The sequence below is a fragment of the Natator depressus genome, chromosome 6 (assembly GCF_965152275.1).
Source record: "Natator depressus isolate rNatDep1 chromosome 6, rNatDep2.hap1, whole genome shotgun sequence".
In the NCBI taxonomy this organism is placed as follows: Eukaryota; Metazoa; Chordata; order Testudines; family Cheloniidae; genus Natator; species Natator depressus.
In genome coordinates this window covers 42,349,144-42,370,831 of record NC_134239.1, presented here as the reverse complement: position 1 = coordinate 42,370,831, position 21,688 = coordinate 42,349,144, and the positions used below count along the sequence as shown (strand labels likewise).

Here is a 21,688-nt window from a genome sequence, read left to right as displayed (position 1 = left end):
ACATATGGCAGATGACTAGGAAGTAGGATTTTTTTTTTTTTTTTTTAACTATTTGCAGCAGTTTTGCAAACAGCAGCAAAAAAAATTACCATTTCACTGACTACTGCCATCTGGTACTGTTAATTTAGGCCCAATCAAAATAGATAGGCAGATAGATAGGCTACTTCAGTTTTATCTCACTGTAAAGTCTAGATTATAGTAGGCCCACAAGCAGTATGTCCATACACCTTCTTTTAATGACTCAGCTGTGGACTGCACTGTACTGCTTTCCAACCTACCTCTTCCAAATAAACGCTCCAGTTTTATAATATAAAATAAAATTTTGCATTGTGCATGTAAAAATCAAACTGCAAATATATAAAATTTCCCAGGACATCTTTTATCCATCTGCTGACAATATAGATGGTTATCCAAGTCTGTCCTCTATGCAGATGTTTGCCATATAATGAAGGAAGCAAAAGATTTGTGTTGTTGCAATTTAAAATCTGTGATCTGAATGAAATATAAACTCAAAGCACTAATGGTCAAATTATTTCCTGAGGCCCCAGTTTAGAAAAGCACTTAAGCCATGCTAATGTTAAGCATGTGCTTAAATCCTGGAGATTTCAATGAGACTTAAAGGTATGCTTAAAATTAAGGCATGTGCTTAAGTGTTTTGCTAATAAGAATGGATTTAAGCAGATGGTTAAGTGCTTTGCTTAATCGGGGACTCACAATTGCATGCAGTGCTCAGTGACTTCAATGGGAGCTGTGTGCAAATGTCTGAGAACACAATTTGGCTTTTAATCACCTAATTACTACAAGAATTTTAGCCAGGAACTGGTTCATATAGATTGCTTGATGAGTTATGCAGTAAAGGTGAGACTGTCAGAAGTGCCTTTCGCATTTGCCTAACTCTACTCACAATCCACAGAAAACTTTGCATTGACTTCAATGGGAGCAGAAAGAATATTTTTGAAAATCCCACCCTATCAGGACCTGCACTGAAGTAAAATACAAAACTCTCACTGGCCCAGTGCTGCTGGCTCAGTCTAAATGAGAAATAAAAGATCAACATAGATGGCTGAATTATGGAGCTGCTTCTCCAAATCGGTGAACAAAAAATAAAGACAGTGGATATGTACAATTAGTAACAAAGCTTGCCATGTTAACAAACAGCTATGGAAATGCTTGGGGAGAGTGAATATCTCTGGCTTGGATGATATACATCTCAAAATTCTATAAATTTGTTACAAATACACTGTATCAATCAGAGCAGTTATTCTGAAGTTACAGAGAAATGGAGAACCAGAGGACTGAAAAAAAAAACAAAAAAACAAATGCAGTCCTGATCTCCAAATCGAAATTAAGGAATGAATCTGAAAATTACCAACTAGTTGGTCTAAATTCAGTGCTGAAAAAAAGGTGCAATCATATTCTAAAAGATAACAGGACCAAGTGCGTTACACAGCTTAGGTTTACAAAGGACACATGGATCACAGCTAAACTTATTTTTTAAATAAATAATGAAAGTAGGTGAAGATGGGACTTTAGTGAAACATCGGATACAGTACTCTCAAAAAATGAACTCAAACTGGTTTAGATATGAGGACTGTCACATGGATTGAACTGTGGCTTTAGGACCATAAACAAAGGGATTGAAGGGATGTGGGGGAGGTGCTCAGTGATTGCTGTGGGGACTGGTATTAGGATCAGTTTTACTTAACATCTTTATTAATGATCTGGAAGAAGGGATAAACAGAACATTAATTAAATTCACAGATTGTAATACATTAGGAGGTGTTACAAGCACAACAAAGCAGAGAGAAATCATGCAAAAGGACCTAGGGGTTAAAAATATGGGGAGGAAACAACAAAATGGGGAGAAAGACAACCTGATACATCTGAGGAAAAACAATCCAAAATATCGATATTTGGTGGGAGAAACCTGGAAAGCAGTTAAGCCAAAAAAGACTGAGGTGAAATAAATTTCAGAGTAGCAGCCATGTTAATCTGTATCCGCAAAAAGAAAAGGAGTACTTGTGGCACCTTAGAGACTAACAAATTTATTGGAGCATAAGCTTTCGTGAGCTACAGCTCACTTCATTGGATGCATGCAGTGGAAAATACAGTGGGGAGATTTTAGATACACAGAGAGCATGAAACAATGGGTGTTACCATACACACTGTAACGAGCATGATCAGGTAAGGTGAGCTATTACCAGCAGGAGAGAAAAAAACCTTTTGTAGTGATACTCAAGGCAGGCCATTTCCAGCAGTTGACAAGAACGTGTGAGGAACGGGGAGGGGGGAAATAAACATGGGGAAATAGTTTTACTTTGTGTAATGACCCATCCACTCCCAGGCTCTATTCAAGCCTAAGTTAATTGTATCCAGTTTGCAAATTAATTCCAATTCAGCAGTCTCTCGTTGGAGTCTGTTTTTGAAGTTTCGTTGTTGAAGAATTGCCACTTTTAGGTCTGTAATAGAGTGACCAAAGAGATTGAAGTGTTCTCCGACTGGTTTTTGAACGTTATAATTCTTGACGTCTGATTTGTGTCCATTTATTCTTTTACATAGGGACTGTCCAGTTTGGCCAATGTACATGGCAGAGGGACATTGCTAGCACATGATGGCATATATCACATTGGTAGATGTGCAGGTGAATGAGCCTCTGATAGTGTGGCTGATGTGATTAGGCCCTACGATGGTGTCCCCTGAATAGAAATGTGGACACAGTTGGCAACGGGCTTTGTTGCAAGGATAGGTTTCTGGGTTAGTGTTTTTGTTGTGTGGTGTGCGGTTGCTGGTGAGTATTTGCTTCAGGTTGGGGGGCTGTCTGTAAGCAAGGACTGGCCTGTCTCCCAAGATCTGTGAGAGTGATGGGTCATCCTTCAGGATAGGTTGTAGATCCTTGATGATGGGTTGGAGAGGTTTTAGTTGGGGGCTGAAGGTGACAGCTAGTGGTGTTCTGTTATTTTCTTTGTTGGGCCTGTCCTGTAGTAGGTGACTTCTGGTTACTCTTCTGGCTCTGTCAGTCTGTTTCTTCACTTCAGCAGGTGAGTATTGTAGTTGTAAGAATGCTTGATAGAGATCTTGTAGGTGTTTGTCTCTGCCTGAGGGGTTGGAGCAAATGCGGTTGTGTCGTAGAGCTTGGCTGCAGACAATGGATCGTGTGATGTGGTCTGAATGAAAGCTAGAGGCATGTAGGTAAGCATAGCGGTCAGTAGGTTTCCGGTATCAGATGGTATTTATGTGACCATCACTTACTAGCACCGCAGTGTCCGGGAAGTGGGTCTCTTGTGTGGACTGGTCCAGGCTGAGGTTGATGGTGGGATGGAAATTGTTGAAATCATGGTGGAATTCCTCAAGGGCTTCTTTTCCATGGTTCCAGATGATGAAGATGTCATCAATGTAGCGCAAGTAGAGTAGGGGCATTAGGGGACAAGAGCTCAGGAAGCGTTGTTCTAAGTCAGCCATAAAAATGTTGGCATACTATGGGGCCATGCGGGTACCCATAGCATTTTCTCCATGTTTATTTTCCCCCCTCACTGTTCCTCACATGTTCTTGTCAACTGCTGGAAATGGCCCACCTTGATTATCACTACAAAAGGTTTTTTTCTCTCCTGCTGGTAATAGCTCACCTTACCTGATCACTCTCGTTACAGTGTGTATGGTAACACCCATTGTTTCATGCTCTCTGTGTATCTAAAATCTCCCCACTGTATTTTCCACTGCATGCATCCAATGAAGTGAGCTGTAGCTCACAAAAGCTAAAATAGATTTGTTAGTCTCTAAGGTGCCACAAGTACTCCTTTTCTTTTTGAGGTGAAATAGTTGTAGCAAAATATGTATGAGCTTGCACTATGACAAGCTAAAGTGATTTGGAGCTGCAGAGGCATCACAGCAGAGAGTAGGGAGATCCTAAGTTGCTCCTCTCTATTGGAGTACTGAAACATAAGCATTGCTACACCAGATCAAACCAGCAGTCCATCTAGCTACATCTCTCTCTCAACATACTGTATATTACACTGGCAAAACTGCACCTGGAATGCTGTGTTTTGGTTCTGAGCCTCTCAATAAAAGATTATTAAAAATAAGGGAATATACAGAAGAGCAACAGAAACAAAGGGAGGAGCAGTTACCCTCTTCAAGTACTTATATATAACCTGTCTATACATATTTAATTCTTGAAAATAACACATGTATAAACGAGGTCTGATAAGTACTTGAAGAGTAAACACGCCGCAAGGAAAAGGAATTGTTTAGGGGGACCAATGTGGGTATAAAACTTGGAGTAAAAGAATGAAAAGTATAGGTTGAATATCAAATACAATTTCCAATCAGTAACATCTAATAAACTGAGGAACAGTCTCCACGAGGAAATGGTTAAAGATCCAGTGCTTGAGTTATTTAAAATGGACACAGCACTCAAGAATAGTCCAGGGAACAATCCTGCACTAGCAGGATGACTTAATAGGGCTCTTCCAGCTATAATTTCTATGATTCCACGATATGAGCTCCAAAGACAATAAGCAGAGAGACAAACCTCTGCAAAATTAAATCACTGAGAATCAACTAGAGAATGGAAATTAAATCACGGGAAAGTATTTTCTTCTTTGTAAGCATTAGCATTAATCACATGCAAAAGTAAAATATTAGTTAATTTGATTCTCTCTGCCTTCCAGACATGGGTCGAAATGAATCAATGCAGGAAGAGCGATTTCTCCGATAGCTGGGGAAATGATCCAATAAAATCTGTAGATAAAGCTAGTGAAAATGAAATGACCAAAAAGAAAGATACAAAACCATGTTTTGGGGTTTGTTTCTTCTGAATTCCTAATAAGTACAATAAATTAAAATCTGCACACCAGCAGCTTCCTAACAGTTTGACTGGAAGGTAGTATTTAATGGTTTGGGTATTTTTCTATTAATAATTATTTTTCTTTTTGTTGTTGTTAAATTATTATTATTGTTTTGCAAGCCCATAACATGTTACCAGGCTTCCAGATTTTAAGTACTGCTAATACACTTCTAATTCACACCAGGAAAAAACAACAACAATGTAACTAGTGGAGAAACCCACTAACTGCTCCTTAATCAACAAGACAAAAATAAATAATGTGAAAGATGTGTTTAAAGAACAATACACTTTGGAACCCATTCCCCTTAATTGCTATGAAGCAGGCTACTTGGTGCACATAGGCCACTCAACTATTCATCTCAGTAGCAGATCCTGATAAGATACGCACGGAAGGAATTATGTCTGGACTGCGTCAAATAGGGGTGTTGGTATTTAACTGTGTTCTGTAGGCCATGAAAGGTCAAACCGGACAAAGCAAAGCCTAATGAAGCAGCTAGTATCTGGGGGTGAGGAGACACAAAGCCTTTCAAATTAGCAGTTGAATCATGATGCAAAGTGATGATTGGCCCAATCATGCCCCCTGTTACAGCCAATGGGAGTTCAGCCACTGACTTGAATGGGAGCAGGATCGGGTCCGTTCTATGTGAGGAGTGAAAAATTCAAGCTTGTGTACAATGAAAATGGATCAAGAGTTCTGCCTGCAGTCCATGAAAATTAAGGAAAAACTAGCTATATACACAGCAAGAGATCAGCAACTCAGCTGATGCAAACCCTGTTGTATCACTTTACAGACAGCAATCCAGCCATATCAGCCTCATAATTTTGTTCAATGACAGAATTTAAATTAAACAAACAAATACATCATAAAACCACAAAGGTAAAACTTTAAAAATCAACAACAAATGGCTGATTAACGGGAGTTCTGGCATGCTCTTTCTGATATGTATTTTAAAACATATTTTCATTTTGCATGGATTAAATCCTGTATTGAATTGGACAGATAATTCCTTAGTTTAAATTGAGAAAGACCTTTCCTGAAATAAGAACTGTTCTTTTAAAAATATCCTTAAATGACATTGTCATGATAAATATCAGATCATACTTATTACATTTTTCTGTATAGTTAGTTATACTTTAGAAACTGAAATTAATTTAAATAGCTAATTTATTTTTCACCATTTATGTTGCTGGTTTATTATTTATACCCCTTAGGGTTGAACTTACTAAAGGGGAAACTCTATATCCTAATGAAGGGGATAGGGAAGAAGTTGGTCAAGTACAGGTAAGAGCTAATGAGGCACAGTCAATTGTGAACGAGTCCCATTTAAATATAACACATGAAGGCAAACAACTGAATACTGACAAAATATACAATTCTCATAAATACATGGTAGAAGTCTAAATACTAAGATGGGTGAACTAGAGTGGCTTGGCATTAAATGAGGATATTGATGTAACAGGCATTGTCGGAACTTGGTGGTACGATGATAATAATTAGGACACAGTAATACCAGGGGTATAAAATATATAGGAATGACAGAGTAGGTCATGCTGGTGAGGGAGTGGCACTGTATGTGAAAGAAAGCAGAGTCAAATATAGTAAAAAATCTTAAATGAATCAAACTATAATAAAGAATCTCTATTGAAAGAAATTCCATGCTTGAATAATAATAATAATATAGCAGTAGGAATATACTACCAATCACCTCACCAGGATGGTGTCGGTGACTGTGAAATTCTCAAGGAGATTAGAGCAACTACAAAGGCACAAAATGCAATAATGGGGGATTTCAACTATCCTCATATTGACTGGGTATTTGTCACCTCAGGTAGGGATGCAGAGATAAAATTTCTAGACACCATAAATGGCTGCTTCCGAGAGCAGTTACTTCTGGAACCCTTTAGGGGAGAGGTAATTCTTGATTTAGTCCTCAGTAGGACCCAGGATCTAGTCCCAGAGATGCCTATAGCTGAACTGCTTGGTAATAGTGACCATAATGTAATTAAGTTCAAACATCCTTTTAGGGGAAAAAATGCCAAAGAAACCCATCACAACCTCTACAAAAAATGAGGAAGCTAGTTGAATGGACATGAAAAGGAACAGTTACAAGGGCAAAATGGCTGCAAACTGTATGAAGACTATTTAAAAACACCATAATGAGACTAAAATGAAATATATACCCCAAATCAAAAGAAACAGTAAGAGGACCAAAACAATGCCACCACAGCTAAACAGCAGAGTAAAAGAGGCAGTTAAAAATGCATTTTTGCCTCTTAGAAATTGGCAGTCAAACCCTGATGAGGAAAAGAGAAAGGGGCATAAACTCTGGCAAGTTAAATGTAAAAGTGTAGTAAGGTAAGCCAAGAAAGAATTTGAAGAGCAACTAGCTAAGAACATGCACACACATGAAATTGTTGCTGTTAGTTTTTTAAGTACATCAGAAGCAGGAAGCCAAACAGTCAGTGGGGCAACTGGATGACTAAGGGGGCTAAAGGAGCACTCAAGGAAGACAAGGCTGTTGTTTAGAAGCTAAATGAATTCTTCCCTGCAGAAGATGCTGGGGAGATCCCCACAGCGGAACCATTCTTTTTAGGTTACAAAGCTGAGGAGCTGTTCCAGATTGAGGCGTTAATAGAGGTGCCTTTGGAATAAAACTGATAAATTAAACAGTAATAAGTCACCAGGACCAGATGGTATTCATCCAAGGGTTCTGAAGGAACTCAAATATGAAATTGCAGAACTACTAACTGTGATATGTAATGTCACTTAAATCAGTTTCTGTACCAGGTGACTGGAGATAGGTAATGAAATGCCAATTTTAAAAACAGGCTTCAGAAGTGATCCGGGCAATTACAGGTCGGTAAGCCTAACTTCAGTACCAGGCATATTGGCTGAAACTATAGTAAAGAACAGAATTATCAGGTGCATAGATACACACAATACATTGGGGAAGAAATCATGTGAAGGGAAATCATACCTCACCAATCTATTAGAATTCTTTGAGAATGTCAACACGCATGTGGACAAGGGTGACATAGTCAATAGAGCATAATTGGACTTTAAGAAAGCCTTTGATAAGGTCCCTCACCAAAGGCTGTTAAGCAAAGTAAGCAGTCATGGAATAAGAGGAAAGGCCCTCTCATGGATCTGTAGCTGGTTACAAAATAGGAAACAAAGGGTAGAAATAAATAGTTTTCACAATGGAGAGAGGTGAACAGTGGTGCCCCCCCCAAGGATCTGTACTGGGACCTGTACTATTCAACATATTCATGAATGATTGGGAAAAGGGGTTAACAATGAGGTGACAGGTGAAATTCAATGTTGATAAGTGCAAAGTAATGCACCTTGGAAAAAATAATCTCAACTACACTTACAAAATGAGGGAGTTTCCATTAGCTGTTACCACTCAAGAAACAGCTCTTATAATCATTGTGGATAGTTCTCTGAAAACATTTGCTGAATATGCAGTGGCAGTCCAGAAAAGCTAACAATGTTAAGAACCATTAGGAAAGGGATAGATAATCAAACAGAAAATATCATAATGCTACTTACCATATAAATCCACAGTACACCCACACCTTGAATATTGCATGCAGTTCTAGTGGCCCCATCTCAAAAAAGATATATTAGAATTGGAAAAGGTGCAGAGAAGGGCAACAAAAATGATAAGGAGTATGGAAGTTTCCCTATGAGGAGAGATTAAAAAGACTGGGACTGTTCTGCTTAGAAAAGAGACAACTAAGGAAGAACATGATAGAGGTCTATAAGATCGTGAATGGTGTGGAGAGTGAATTGGGAAGTATTACTTGCCCTTCACATAACACAAGAACTAAGGGTCACCAATGAAATTAATAGGCAGCATGTTTAAAACAAACAAAAGGAAGAACTTCTCCACAAAACATACAATCAACCTGAGGAATTCATTGTCAGGGGATACCGTGAAGGCCAAAAGTATAACAGCTATTAGCCAAGATGGTCAGGGATGCAACCCTATTTTCTGGGTGTCCTTAAACCTCCAATTGTCAGAAGCTGGGAGTGGATGACAGAGGACAATGGATCACTTGAAATTGCCCTGTTCTGTTCATTCCCTCTGAAGCATCTTGCACTAGCCACTATCAGACACAGGATAGTAGGTTAGATGAACAATTGGTCTGAAGCAGTATGACCGTTCTTATGTTTGCATTTCACTCACCTTTAACAGTGAAATTACTACTGGTCAGTTTTGCTTTTTGTTTATAATCCATTTGACTTCCTCGTTTTTAGATAATAGCAGGAATCTGTTGTTTGGCTTTCCACCAATGCAGGAGAATGTCTGCATTTTTAAACAACCACTAGCCTTTTTTGAAAACAACAAAAAAAATTTTAGGTTTTAAAATCTACCTGTTGTATTTTATAAAAACCTGAATTCTGATCCTTGCATTTTGGAATATGAGCGCGTCCTTTTTACTCAAGATAGACTAACAAATCAATTTGTGGTGACAGGATGCTGTTCCAGTTGTTGATAATCTTCCACAAGTTTTCTACTAGCATGTAGTCACTTAAACATTCCTTAAGCAACTTAAAATTCAGCTGATTTTTCAAATGATTTTTTCCCTGCTAGTATCCCACAGCAATAAAAATCAAAATGTAAAACAAAGAAATTGCAACAGATATCACAGATTTTAGTCCCATTTAACACAACCCATCCCTAGCAGCTCTGTGTACAGACTGATGAAGAGAGCATGTTAAGCACTTACACCAAATCATTCAAGTAGACTTGTTTTGCAGACTGATTAATAGAAACAAGCTCTAAGGACTAATCACAAGTCGAGCCCTGTTTGGTAGATTAATAGAACAAAGGCACAGGAGAATAAGGAAGGTTACAGTACTGGAATATGAATAAGGAAAGGTGAACACCGTGTAGTTTGATTGTTAGTACTTATCAACCAAAGACAAATCTTCAGGGCCAAGTCTCAGTATTTCACTTGTATACATGAATCACTATTCTGTGCTGAAGAGGCTCAGTTCTAATAGGCTGATCAGTCTACATATCTCAGGATGATCAATCTATGCTTTAACTCCAAGATTAAAAACACAGAAACAAAATCTTTCAAGGGAATGATGCATTACTCTAGTTTTACTGTAGGAATACCTCAATTTCATTTGGCATTTGCTGATTTCAACAGAAACTTCCAAACTCCAAACTTTTTTTCAGTTACAACCATAGACAGAAGAGCATATGTGACAGGTCAGACAGTGCATGTGTGTTTGCAGGATGTGTGTGTGTGTGTCTCATGGAGCTGTGGTTTGGAATGAATGAATATTACTCAAAATGTTACTGTACTATGGTGACACATGCTAAGATCCTCTGCCAAATCATTCTGATGACAGGTTTGTGAACCCTGCATAAAGATGCAAGATATTTACCACCGTGTCATTTTGGTACGTTAATTTTCCTGACTCCAGTCAGGATACAAGAGGAGCTAAGACAGGGAGGGAAGGAACTAGCAGCTGGGACAGATAAAGTTCTAAAGATAAAACCTTACAATACAGCTGAGCGTGGGGAGAAAGCTTAGGCATCCGATGAAGTGAGCTGTAGCTCACGAAAGCTTATGCTCAAATAAATTGGTTAGTCTCTAAGATGCCACAAGTACTCCTTTTCTTTTTGCGAATACAGACTAACACGGCAGTTACTCTGAAACCTGTCCTTAGGCTTTCAGTGTCGGTTTTTTTGTTATATTATTAACAGATCAAACCAAACTTCAGTTAGGAGGTAAATTTGGCCTATGTACAATGTGTCTACAAATGTAATGGCTATATAACAAATGTATCTCTCTGTTCTATTTCAATTCGTTTGTTGTGTTTTTGTTTGTTTTAACATGAAATTTAGTGGTCCAGGTTAATAAGGAAAATGAAAGTTTGTGGCTGGTTTAGGATGTTGGGGAGTGGGAGCACACTGGAAAATGTTACACTGCACACATCATTAGAGGTGTACAATCTGTGTGTGAAAACCTCATTTCACTGAAGTCAATGGCAAAACTCCTTTTGACTTGAACAGGGCCAGGACTTCACCCTTTCTCTTTTATTCATTTAACCACAGAAAGATTAAACAGTTTGTGGTGAATTATATTGTGGGGGTTTATACATATGGGTTTTACATTATTTCTACATTTTCCAACTCTTTCCACAAGCTCGAACCTTTTCAAAGTTAGGCATATGAAAGGACCAGAAAATGTCTTTCATAAACATGACATAGCTAGCTGAAAAGTGTATTGAACAGGGTGTTTAGCTTGGGAAAAGGGAAAATTTGTTCTCCAGAGTAAATTGCATTAAAATGAATTATAGGGTTATATCAGCAACCAGCAGAGGGAGACAAAAACTGCTACAAAACTAAAATAAAACTGCAGGCGCACATAATTCTGGTTTACCATATAGTGGGGCAAACCACAGAACTAGAGTTTTCAGGTTAACGTGCATTTTGCCTATCTACTGCATTCTTCCACGGTTCAGAATATTGGATCCATCCCAAACAGCCCCAGATGGAATACCGAGAAAAAAGGAAAAGACGAATGCTTTCTTGTGACTTTTTTCCTTATGTGCCCAATTGTCTTTTGTTGGGTATGGAAACAAGATGTATTAAAAACTGTGCCAGGAAAAGGAGAATGAAAGGCTCACACCGCCTCCTCCTCCCCATATAAATCCTGCATTTGATGAGGTGCACAGCCCAGTGCCATAAACACTTGCCTCAAAATGGTAGCAAGGATAAACATCTGCTTAAGTGTGTTGCTGGACTGGGGCTTTTGCTTGCAAGTTTTTCTTCTCTGACATTCCTATTATGCAGGCCCTGGCCACCTCCTGATTAGGTATCGAATGAATACTTTCTCCAGATGGTTTCCAGCTAGAGCTGATTTTTTTAAAAAAACTAAATGGAATTTTTTTTTAAACAGAAAATGCCTTTTTGATTAAATAGAAATTTTCATGAAAGATTCTGTTTTGGTCAAAAAAATTCAGGTCTTAACCAAAGAAGTTTTGTTTGCGAGTTTTGGATTTAAACCCAAAAGCTTCCAGAGAAAAATTCAACAAAAATGAATATGTTTTCATTGTGATTGAGATTTTTTGGGGGAGGGGAAAAACTTCATTGACCAGTTCTATTTCTAGCTACCTAAGAGGCTTGGCAAACTACTTGCATATCAGTTTCCTCCACTAAATCTGTCTGAAGAACCGCAATTGAAAAAACTCCTTTAATGGCCATCTTTTCATTGAAAGTAGATCTGAAGCAGGTAATTCCACCTCAGAGAAGACTCCTGAAGGGGTCCATCTACAGAGATTCAACTTAGGACTTCTGGACCTAAAAGCATGAGCCTTTACTACCCATAAACCTTTGTAAGTAGTCTATCAGCCACCCTTTGTTATCATGGATACAACAACTGGCTTGATTTTGAGAGACTCTCACAAATTCCCAGAAACAATCCCAAGCATCACTTTAATTTCAGATCACACTTTTAAAATCATTTCCTGTTCTACAGGGTCTGAAATTATTGGTAGCCAGCTCCTATTCTGTAACTAAAAGAGCATTTTTTTTTAATGACCAATTTTTGACCTAATTGGCTTGTAGGATCTTTCTCTTCTCGTGGCTGAGCTGAAGCACAACAGAAGATTAATTGAAACTTTTGCCTCCATTCGCACTGTACCACACTTTGTCAGCTTCTGCAAGCAGCCATAGTTTTGACAGAGCTTTCATGCTTGTCTGGTTCTCCTCCCTTTCAATGGTCAGGGCCTGTTGCTCTTCACACTGACTGTGACCCCAAGCACTCAGCTGCTCCCTAGGTCTCTCATGGTATGTCTACACTGTGATCAAGAACCTGCGGCACCAAGTTTCAGAGCCTGGGTCAGCTGGGTCTTTTAACCACAGGCTGTAGGGTTAAAAATGGCAGTGTAGACGTTCGGGCTTGGGCTGGAGCCTGGGCTCTATGCTGCTATTTTTAACCCCACAGCCTGACCCCTCTGAGCCCAAGTCAGCTGACCTGGCTTACTGCAGTGTAAATATACCCTTAGTAACCTCTTTCCTGGGACTTGAAGAGCACCACCTAATGTGGCAACTCCTGCACTCCTCAAGTAAGCCACTCAGACCCACATGCCCCACCTAATTTCCCCTTTCCCTAGATGAGCTGGTGACTGGATTTTTAAGGCTCCTGCCCTAGGTATTATAATTTCTCAATACATCACCAGCACAATCTCTTTTTCCCCCTCTACTCCAGACCACTATGAATGAATGGGTTAATCAACAGGAACTGCCCTGGTAGTGACAGAAGATAGGAAAGGAGAAAAATAAGGCTCATGAGTGCTGAAGCTATATGGAAAGAATTATTAAACCAAGCGCTGCCCTCCATCATAGAGTTTAATCCTATGAGGAACTGAGCTCCTCTGGATAGGTGCTAAGGGCCCTCAGCTCCCACTGAAGTTTATATTCTCCAGAGGTGCTCAGCTCCTCTCAGGATCAGATCCTTATAGAGGTGGTGTGGAAATATCAGAATCTATAGTAATCTAAGCAGTGCTTGCTCCTCTTGAACGTCTTGCTGGGTGCAAATGCTCTGAGCTGCTCAATGAGATACCGCTTTGTACCACTGCATACAAAAGCCACGTGGACTCATGTGCTGCTGCAGCACTCGGCAAGAGGAAAAGGAACTTTTCTGGACAGCTGCCAAGTGGAAGAAAAGCATCTACACACACACACATGCACAGCTTGTGGTTTTTGTAAGTGCAACTTTCATTTTATAATGACTTTGTTCTTGATCAGATCATACACACACTTACGAACAGCAGTCTCCCTTAATCTATTAACCCCTGGAGCACCACAGCTGATGCATATTCTGTCTCCACTAATTGTTGTGGAATACCTACTGTGCTTCATGAAAATGTTTAAGGAATCTGAGATGTATGGCATGTTGCCTTTGTTGTTTGGTTGACCACTCACTGACACTCATGGAGCAGTGAAGAGATTAATAATGAGTCCAAATCCTGTCCATACACCAACACAAACAGAGGTGTAATGAATGTTGTTAATGGTTTTTCATTTCAGCAACATGTCATCTGCAAGCAGATATGGTTTGTAAATTACACTAGTACTGAGTTCTCTGCAAGTACTTACTCACTCCTGGCAACATTCCCACTGAAGTGAAGTCCTAGTGTAAACAGAATAAGCACTCCATTATTTGGCCAAATGTTTAGAGGTAGAGCTTTTTGAAAATGGTTAGTTTGCCGCTGGCTGGAGTCTTAGTAAAAGCGGTTAGGACACAATGCATTTTAAAATGATCTGCATTACAGTCTTTTTTAATTTGTTGTTGTTGTTAAAAATAAAAATGGAGGCTAAGTTAGAAGTGAATCTGATCTCAGGGAGACTGAACAGAAATCTGTGACATTCCCAAAGAGGCAAAAATATAAACAACCCCCCCCTGTAATTCTAGACCTGGGGGAATACATTTCTTCGATCTTATAATGAGAGAGCTGAAGGACAAATGCCAAGAAAAATGAAATAGGAGCCTGTACCTTTAAACACAACCACGTTACAGCATTGTGTCTATTTGTTTAGCACACACACAGAAGACCTTATGCTTTGCCAATACTATTCTCAACTGCTGACTTCTACTGAATAGATGCTGGAATTCCTGAAAGACTACAGCACCAACATAATGTTCCAATCTCCCTTTCTATTCCCCAGTGCTAATAGCAAGGAGGAACTTTATTGCTGAGCAGGGCAATTTCTGTTCCTTTTTCACTTTTTTTTTTAGGCCCAAGTTAATTACCAAGACTATGAAAATAAAAAAATGAGACCCATTCTCCCCATCAGTATATCTGAATCCTATCATGTGAGTTGCCAATTGGTTTTCTAATCCTCACACTCAATATCTGCTGTTAATTTGCTCGCTATTTCAAGAACTTGAAGACTGTCAGCAAAATCCACGATGCATTACAAAACTTATAATTGGAAAAAAATCTGATGCTTTTTTGACAGGGTAAACACAAAGTATTAAAGCACTGATCAGAACAAGGAAGCTGTAACAACCCAATAGCCATTTATACTAAAATATAATTGTAAATGCAGTGGATAAATAAACATGCTCCGTTTCAACTCGTTACTGAAATATGTGCAAAATTAGGCCAAATGATGGTGTGAATCCAGCAATTTTACACCAGATTGAAACACACACGCATGAAAAATACTGTATTTTAAAGGAGATGACTGAACTGTGTGGTGTTGTTTTTCAACCTCCCTTGGCCTTTTCAAGGTCACATTATCTATGCCAATTAAAATTTTGCTTCTGAAAAAAAAAATTAAGGCACTTCCTCCAGAGTTACTAAAAAAAGCAAATGAAAGCCTTTGCGTCTCAGAGGTGAGCTATAGTGAGCTGTTTGTTCCTGACCTCTGGATCACCCTATAGATCAAATTCCTGGACATAGGAAAAACCCTCTAACATTCATTAAAAGCAACTGGGAGGCCAGCTTTGTGTTTCTGTTCTTGAGACCTGACCAAGCTACAACTTGACAAAGGTGCAGGATATTGCTGAACAATGCAGCTGTTCCTGTTGGGAGGGGAAAGGATTTTCCCAGCTCAGATGCTGGAGATCCACAAAAAAACAGATTTACACGCTGCACTCTTTACTGGACACCTCAGTGTCTGAGGCCTATGACTGTGAAATTAAAGAGTTTTAAGAGTGAAATCATTAAATATCAATTATAAAGTTCAAAGAGATTTATTTATTTATTTTGTACTGGCTAGCTCAGGGGTTCTCAAACTGGGGGTCGGGACCCTTCAGGGCGTCACAAGGTTATTACATTGGGGGGGGGGGTCACGAGCTGTCAGCCTCCACCCCAAATCCTGCCTTGCCTCCAGCATTTATAATGGTGTTAAATATATAAAAAAGTGTTTTTAATGTATAAGGGGAGTTGCACTCAGAGGCTTGCTGTGTGAAAGGGGTCACCAGTACAAAAGTCTGAGAACCCCATGGCTAGCTATTAAGACTAACTCATACTCCTGAAACAGGTAATATTCCTTTTGAAATTGTTAGGAGTTTTGCCTGCATAAGGAGCTATACAATCAGATATTTCTCCACTAACTAAACCAGGTCCAGAGGGCAAAGACAGTAGGAAGTGAAAGGAGACAGATTGTAGAAGTCGATTGTTATCTACAAACTAAATGGAAAATCTTCACCCATGTTATTTCTTCAAGGTGCATCAACCAGCCTCCTAGTTAGGGTGTGAAAACGGCAGTTACATCCCCAGCCTCTGAAAGTAGGAGTTCAGCAAGCAACTTTAGCATGTCCCACCCTTACTCAGGAGGAGTCTCACTTTTCAGGGGCTGGTGCTCCACTTTCAACATCTCTGCAGCTAATGCCATTTAATATTTCCAGACCCATCAGGCTACATTCAAATTTTCTGCACCTCAAAGACTGTTGATATGCTCCACTGCACTCTCCAACTGCAAATACACATGAATGCTCCTGTGTGTTGTAAGTTATTTTCTACATACAATTTCTACTAAATTGTAAGGTAGGAGGCACTACTTGAATTCTCTTAGGTCTTTAGAAAGCTTTCAGATGTACCAGGAGTAGTAACATGTAATGAATATGGACTGATATTCCTTTCCCATAGCTACACTGAGTTGGCAATTTACATTTTCTAAATAGATAGATGAGTTATAGCCAGTTTTCCCAGTCTGATGGCAATTACTTCTTAGAAACCTCTGACGGGCTGAAACCCTCAGAATTGCAGATGTTATTCTTAGTTTGATTCCTCTTCTTAAATTAAAACCACTAGCTGTATCAGCAAACATGGATTTTTCCCTCTGGAAATATCATCTAAAATGCATATAAATTGAACTTGCCAATTTAGCTCAATTTAGGGTTGGAGTGTCTTTTGGTTTAATGCACTTGTGTTCCACCTCTGAGACAGAATTGTGTATGTGTGTGTATTTTTATATATGTAGATAAAAACCCTAACTGAGGTAAGCAGACATGTAAAGAACCCCAGCGGTTTCCTCCTTTTGGGGTAATCTGTATTTGAAGATTTATGATAATAGCTCATGGTAAGTATGGAGGGTGGGGGGAATGCGGTATACCAGAAGAGCACAAAAGCTAAAAAAAGCCTTTTCCCCTTGTTATGGAGCAATCTCCTCTTTGTAAAATTTTGAACAACAGACTTCATGCATCTGATGCACCTTTTCCCTCCTCTGAAGGAGCCATGCAAAATGCAGACATCTAATTGGATTTCATGCTTTCCCAGTAGCTCACACAAGAGAAGGGATGAAAGCTGCCATTTCAGCATCAGCAGTCAGCATCCTCCAAACCAAGATAAGTAGACTCCCTAACCTAAAGAGCTACATGAATTTAAAATAGTTGTCTCATCTCAATTTCCCCATTCCCACTTGCCCTACACACATATTTACCATAATTCATCACAGTTTGACACAAATTACAGACTTTGTTGGAGAGAGATTAGAGAAGTTTCCTAGGATGGATGGAGCTCAGCTTTCCTTTCTGGCAATGTATCCATTGCCATCCATGCACAAAGAAATCCCAGGATCAATGGGCTAAGGAGTCAGGTCATTATGAAATAAAATTAAGTGTTCAATGGCTTGTGCTGCATGCAGAATGTCATCCATACCATTCAAAGCCTCTTGTTAGGAGAACCTTTGTTCCTTGATCAGTTGTCCCTTAATATTTCATAATAAACTTCCTATCTTCACACGTACAATATGCAAAATTTAAAGACTTAAAAGTAGGCCATGGGTCACCATTATGAGTTCAGGAAACAAAGGCACAAATCAGTACATCTATTCACATGTGCTGGAAGTGTATCATAGAGTCCTCTATTGTAAAACAGCAAGTCACATACTGACCTAAGTTTTTACAAGTGTAAATGACTACACAACACACAAGGCAGTGGAGGCTCAGGTTGTAGGGGCTGAATTCTGCCCTCGCTGGCACCTATGCTAGCTCACTGAATTAATGGGAACTACATGGATACAGAGAAGGGCAGAATTTGTCCACAAGTTTCCACTAATCAAACAACAGGCAGAATAGATATAGATCACAGCTCTTCTTTTCTTGTTCTACTCACTCTCTCACTCACACAAACAAATAATTATGTTTATCTTGATGCATAAAATCTTTACCACTACAATTAAAACAACACTGTCTGTGTTTTCATAGCTATTCACAATGCAAGGTTTACTTAAAGATACAGTACGGTTCTGCACAGCAGCACAACAAAACAGGACTCATTGCATTTTCAGTGGCAGTAACTCTTGCTGTGGTTGAAAAAACAAATATAAACACAGAAAGTTTAAATGGAGACTTACCATGGGGCACCGTATATTCTGAATCCTTTAACTGTTACCTCTGAATCTTGCAAGTAAATACTGTTTGTCAGGAGTGACTGAACATTGTCAAAGTCCTCTGGTTTCAATTTGGACACAGAGGGAAAGCGGTAGTAATCCTGTTTAACAAGGTCTGCCATGAATTCCTTATCAAATGTCAGTTCATGATTCCCAGCAATCACTATTTTATATTCATATGGCAGGCTTCCTGAAATAACAAAAAGAGCACTTAATTAGCACATTTGCTTCCCACACCAGCAAAATAAGTAGACAGCTAACACTGACAGAATGAAATACACAGGATCTGTGTGTATCTCCATGGGCAGCGAACATTATTAATGCTGTTGCTTTTTCTTTGAATGAAATTTTGTTAAAATGTAAAAGTAATATCACACAAGAAATGTCATAACCAAAGGCATGTTCTGCAAAATGAAACAAAACAAGCTGGCAGGCATGCAGACAGATCCTCAGCTGGTGTAAATCAGCTCAGCTCCACAGGCTTGAATGGAGATACAACAGCTCTGAAGATCTGGCATACTCTCTGTTAGTACATGGGATGCGCTGGAAGTCAGCAGTCCTGGGTTCCAGTCTAGTATGCAGTGAGCATAATGAATGAATATTTGTAAAGTGCTCAAAGGAAAGGCTCTATACTGTGTATATATTAGGTATGATTACATATCAAAGGTATATTTTACAAGAGTTTAAGGATGCCGAAATGCCCATTGAGCAATTTTATTCCCACACTCTACCCTGTTCTACACAGGACCAGTCCACTTATGATGGGCTCTCATTTTATTCTTATTATTTGTGTTATGGTAGCGCCTAATTGAGATCAGGACTCCACCCTGAGATAGATGCTGTATAAGCATATGGTAAGAGACAGTCATTACCCAGAAGGGCTTACAAGCTAAATGGACAAGACAGACAAGGAGAAAGGAACTGAGGCACAGAGAGCCTATCTGTAAAATGGGGATAATAGTATTTCCTAAGGGCCTAATCCAAAACTCACTGAAGTCAATGGGACTGGCCCTATAGGGACAGATTTTCAAGGGCTCAGATTTTAAACAAACAAACGCAAAAAAATGTTGAAAATAGTCATTTATTTCAGTGCCTTAACAAAAGCTGAGCTCTTTTTAAAAAATCTGAACCAAACTGGCTTGCCAAAAATCACACAGAAAACTGTCAGAGCTTTGAATAGGCCTTTGATCTCCTCAGTCCAAATGCAGTGCCTTAAACACAAGCCATCTTTCTTCTCTTATAGAAACTCATTTAGTTTAGTGCATGTTCCTAATGATCACTAAGTAAGGGAATTATTTCACAAAGGTGATCGGTTCCTTTACAAATACCATGGATTAGACAGACCAATAGATAACCACCTCTTCTTACTGTTCTTGGCCCTACTTGGTTGTACAAACTGTGAAGGAAAGACTAATATTCTATACTTATGAATACTATTCTAATAAGGACATTACAGCCCCAATTCTTTAGTCTTTGCACTCCTGAAACTCGCCCTGAAGGAATACAGGATTGAGCTCTATGTTTTCTTGCCAGCACTATCCCCCATAAACACACACAACTTTCCTATTTCAAAATCTGATTTGCAAATAAAATCAAAAAGCTTACTTGAAAAAATAATTAGAGAAATGTTTGTGATAGTCAGACTAACTATCCCACTGGGGCTTATGGGGAAAGAGTGAGAATTCTCTCCCTTTCAATATTTATGGCAAGGAAATGGGAGTTCAGCGGGATTTTTATGCGAACATTTCCTGATCAAAATTCATTAACTCTGGGTAGAAAAATAAAAAGCCATAAACCCCCCCAGAAACACTAGACATCTTCATAGATTCCTAATGTCTGAACAAAATGCAGATCATACATATTAATAACTCTCTGTGGTGCTGCATTAGACTAAAAGCTGGAGGAAATGCTACTGGGTATTTGTCACTCCTCTGCAGTTTATGCCCCATTCCCTCCTCCCTCTTTCCCATCTCTATCACATGCTGCTCTGCAATTCATTTTATTTAAAAACTAGGACTGATAGGTACCTGCTCTCTGTGACTCCTGGCCACAAGACAAAATTGCTATTTTCTTCTCTCTCAGGAAACAGAAACAATACCACTGGCATGAAATTTGATAAACTTGTCATAACTATCAATCCCCACAAACAAAGGTAGCTTTGGTGAAATTCTTAAGAGAAGCTGGATGGCGACGTTAAAACCAGGTTTCTGCCAAGTATCAACATTTGCCAACTTCAGTGGAGAAAACTTCCAGCCACATTCTGGATAAATGACCAGGTTTTACGTTTTCCCATTTAGTTTAATGAGATACTTCAAAATTAGCATACCACTGAGCTCATGCCCAATGAAAAGCTGTACATTTTACCTCCAGACAATTTTTTCTTGAGCCAAACATCCCAAGCTAAAGAGTTCACTTTGGAGTCATGCCGAACACAGCAGACAAACTGCAACAGAGTCACTGTTATTTGAGTTTACAAATGGAATGACATACAAGTGCGTGAGCCCAAAAGAACGACGGGAAACTAACAAGGGGCTTGATCCTGTAGTTAATGGCAAAGTCACAAACTAATGATTGGAAAGGACATGTTCGATCATGGAGTCCTGTCCCCTGCTGTCACAAGTAACCCCGTCATATAATCTCTTTCTTAAATGTATCAAGCTCCAACTTTAATCTAGTTAGGTTGTTTGCCCCTGCTACTACTGGAAGATTGTTCCAGAACCTTGCTCCTGTGATGGTTAGAACCTTCTTCTAATTTCCAGCATGAATTTGTTCATGCCCATTGTGCCAACACTGTCCTTTAAAAAGCACTTCTCGCTCCCTAGTGTTTACCACTTCCCATCCCCAATGTAGATATAGATAGCAATCATAGCCCTGCTCAGTCTTCATTTTGCATACCTATTTTTTATGTAGTGCTTTTCATCAGTAGATCACAAAGTGCTTCACAATCTTTAATGTATTTATCCTCATAACACACCTTTCAGGGAGAGAAGTAGTATTATCCCCACTTTACAGATGGGGAACTGAACCACAGAGAGGCTAAGGTTTGAATCTACAAAGGTACGTAGGTGCCTAGCCCCCCCAGATTCAGGTGCCTACGTCCCATTTTTAGGCTCCACCGCGATCCACAAAACTCCTGCTCAGGTGCCATCTAACTTGGCACCTAAACTCCTTCAGCGCCACATTTTTGCAGTAGAAGTTCCCTAGGCACCTATGTTTCTGCCTCTGGGCATTTGTGATACATGCACCTCACACTAAGAGCAAGTACAAGTGGGGTGTGTCACAACTCTGAGTATCCCCAGAAAGCATCACAGCATGCACACTGTTACTTCACTCTAGGTGTCTGGACACCTATCTCCTGCCTCAACCCCAGTGCAATCCATGAACTGGGGGAAGGTAGGCGTTCCTCTTCTTAACTTGCCTGTGAAGCCTGATCCAGGAGGCACTTTCAGAGGTTGCCTACCTCCATGCAAAA

The 21,688-nt window shown here is 39.4% G+C and overlaps 1 protein-coding gene across 2 annotated transcripts in view; it reads right to left on the bottom strand.

Moving 5' to 3' along the window:
* MPPED2 (metallophosphoesterase domain containing 2) overlaps positions 1–21,688 on the bottom strand; it is a 129,890-nt gene that overhangs the window by 34,104 nt on the left and 74,098 nt on the right. For both annotated transcript variants that reach the window (XM_074955154.1, XM_074955155.1), the window contains exon 4: positions 18,181–18,406. In XM_074955154.1, the coding sequence (XP_074811255.1) occupies positions 18,181–18,406 (226 nt within the window). The remainder of the gene's footprint in view (positions 1–18,180; positions 18,407–21,688) is intronic.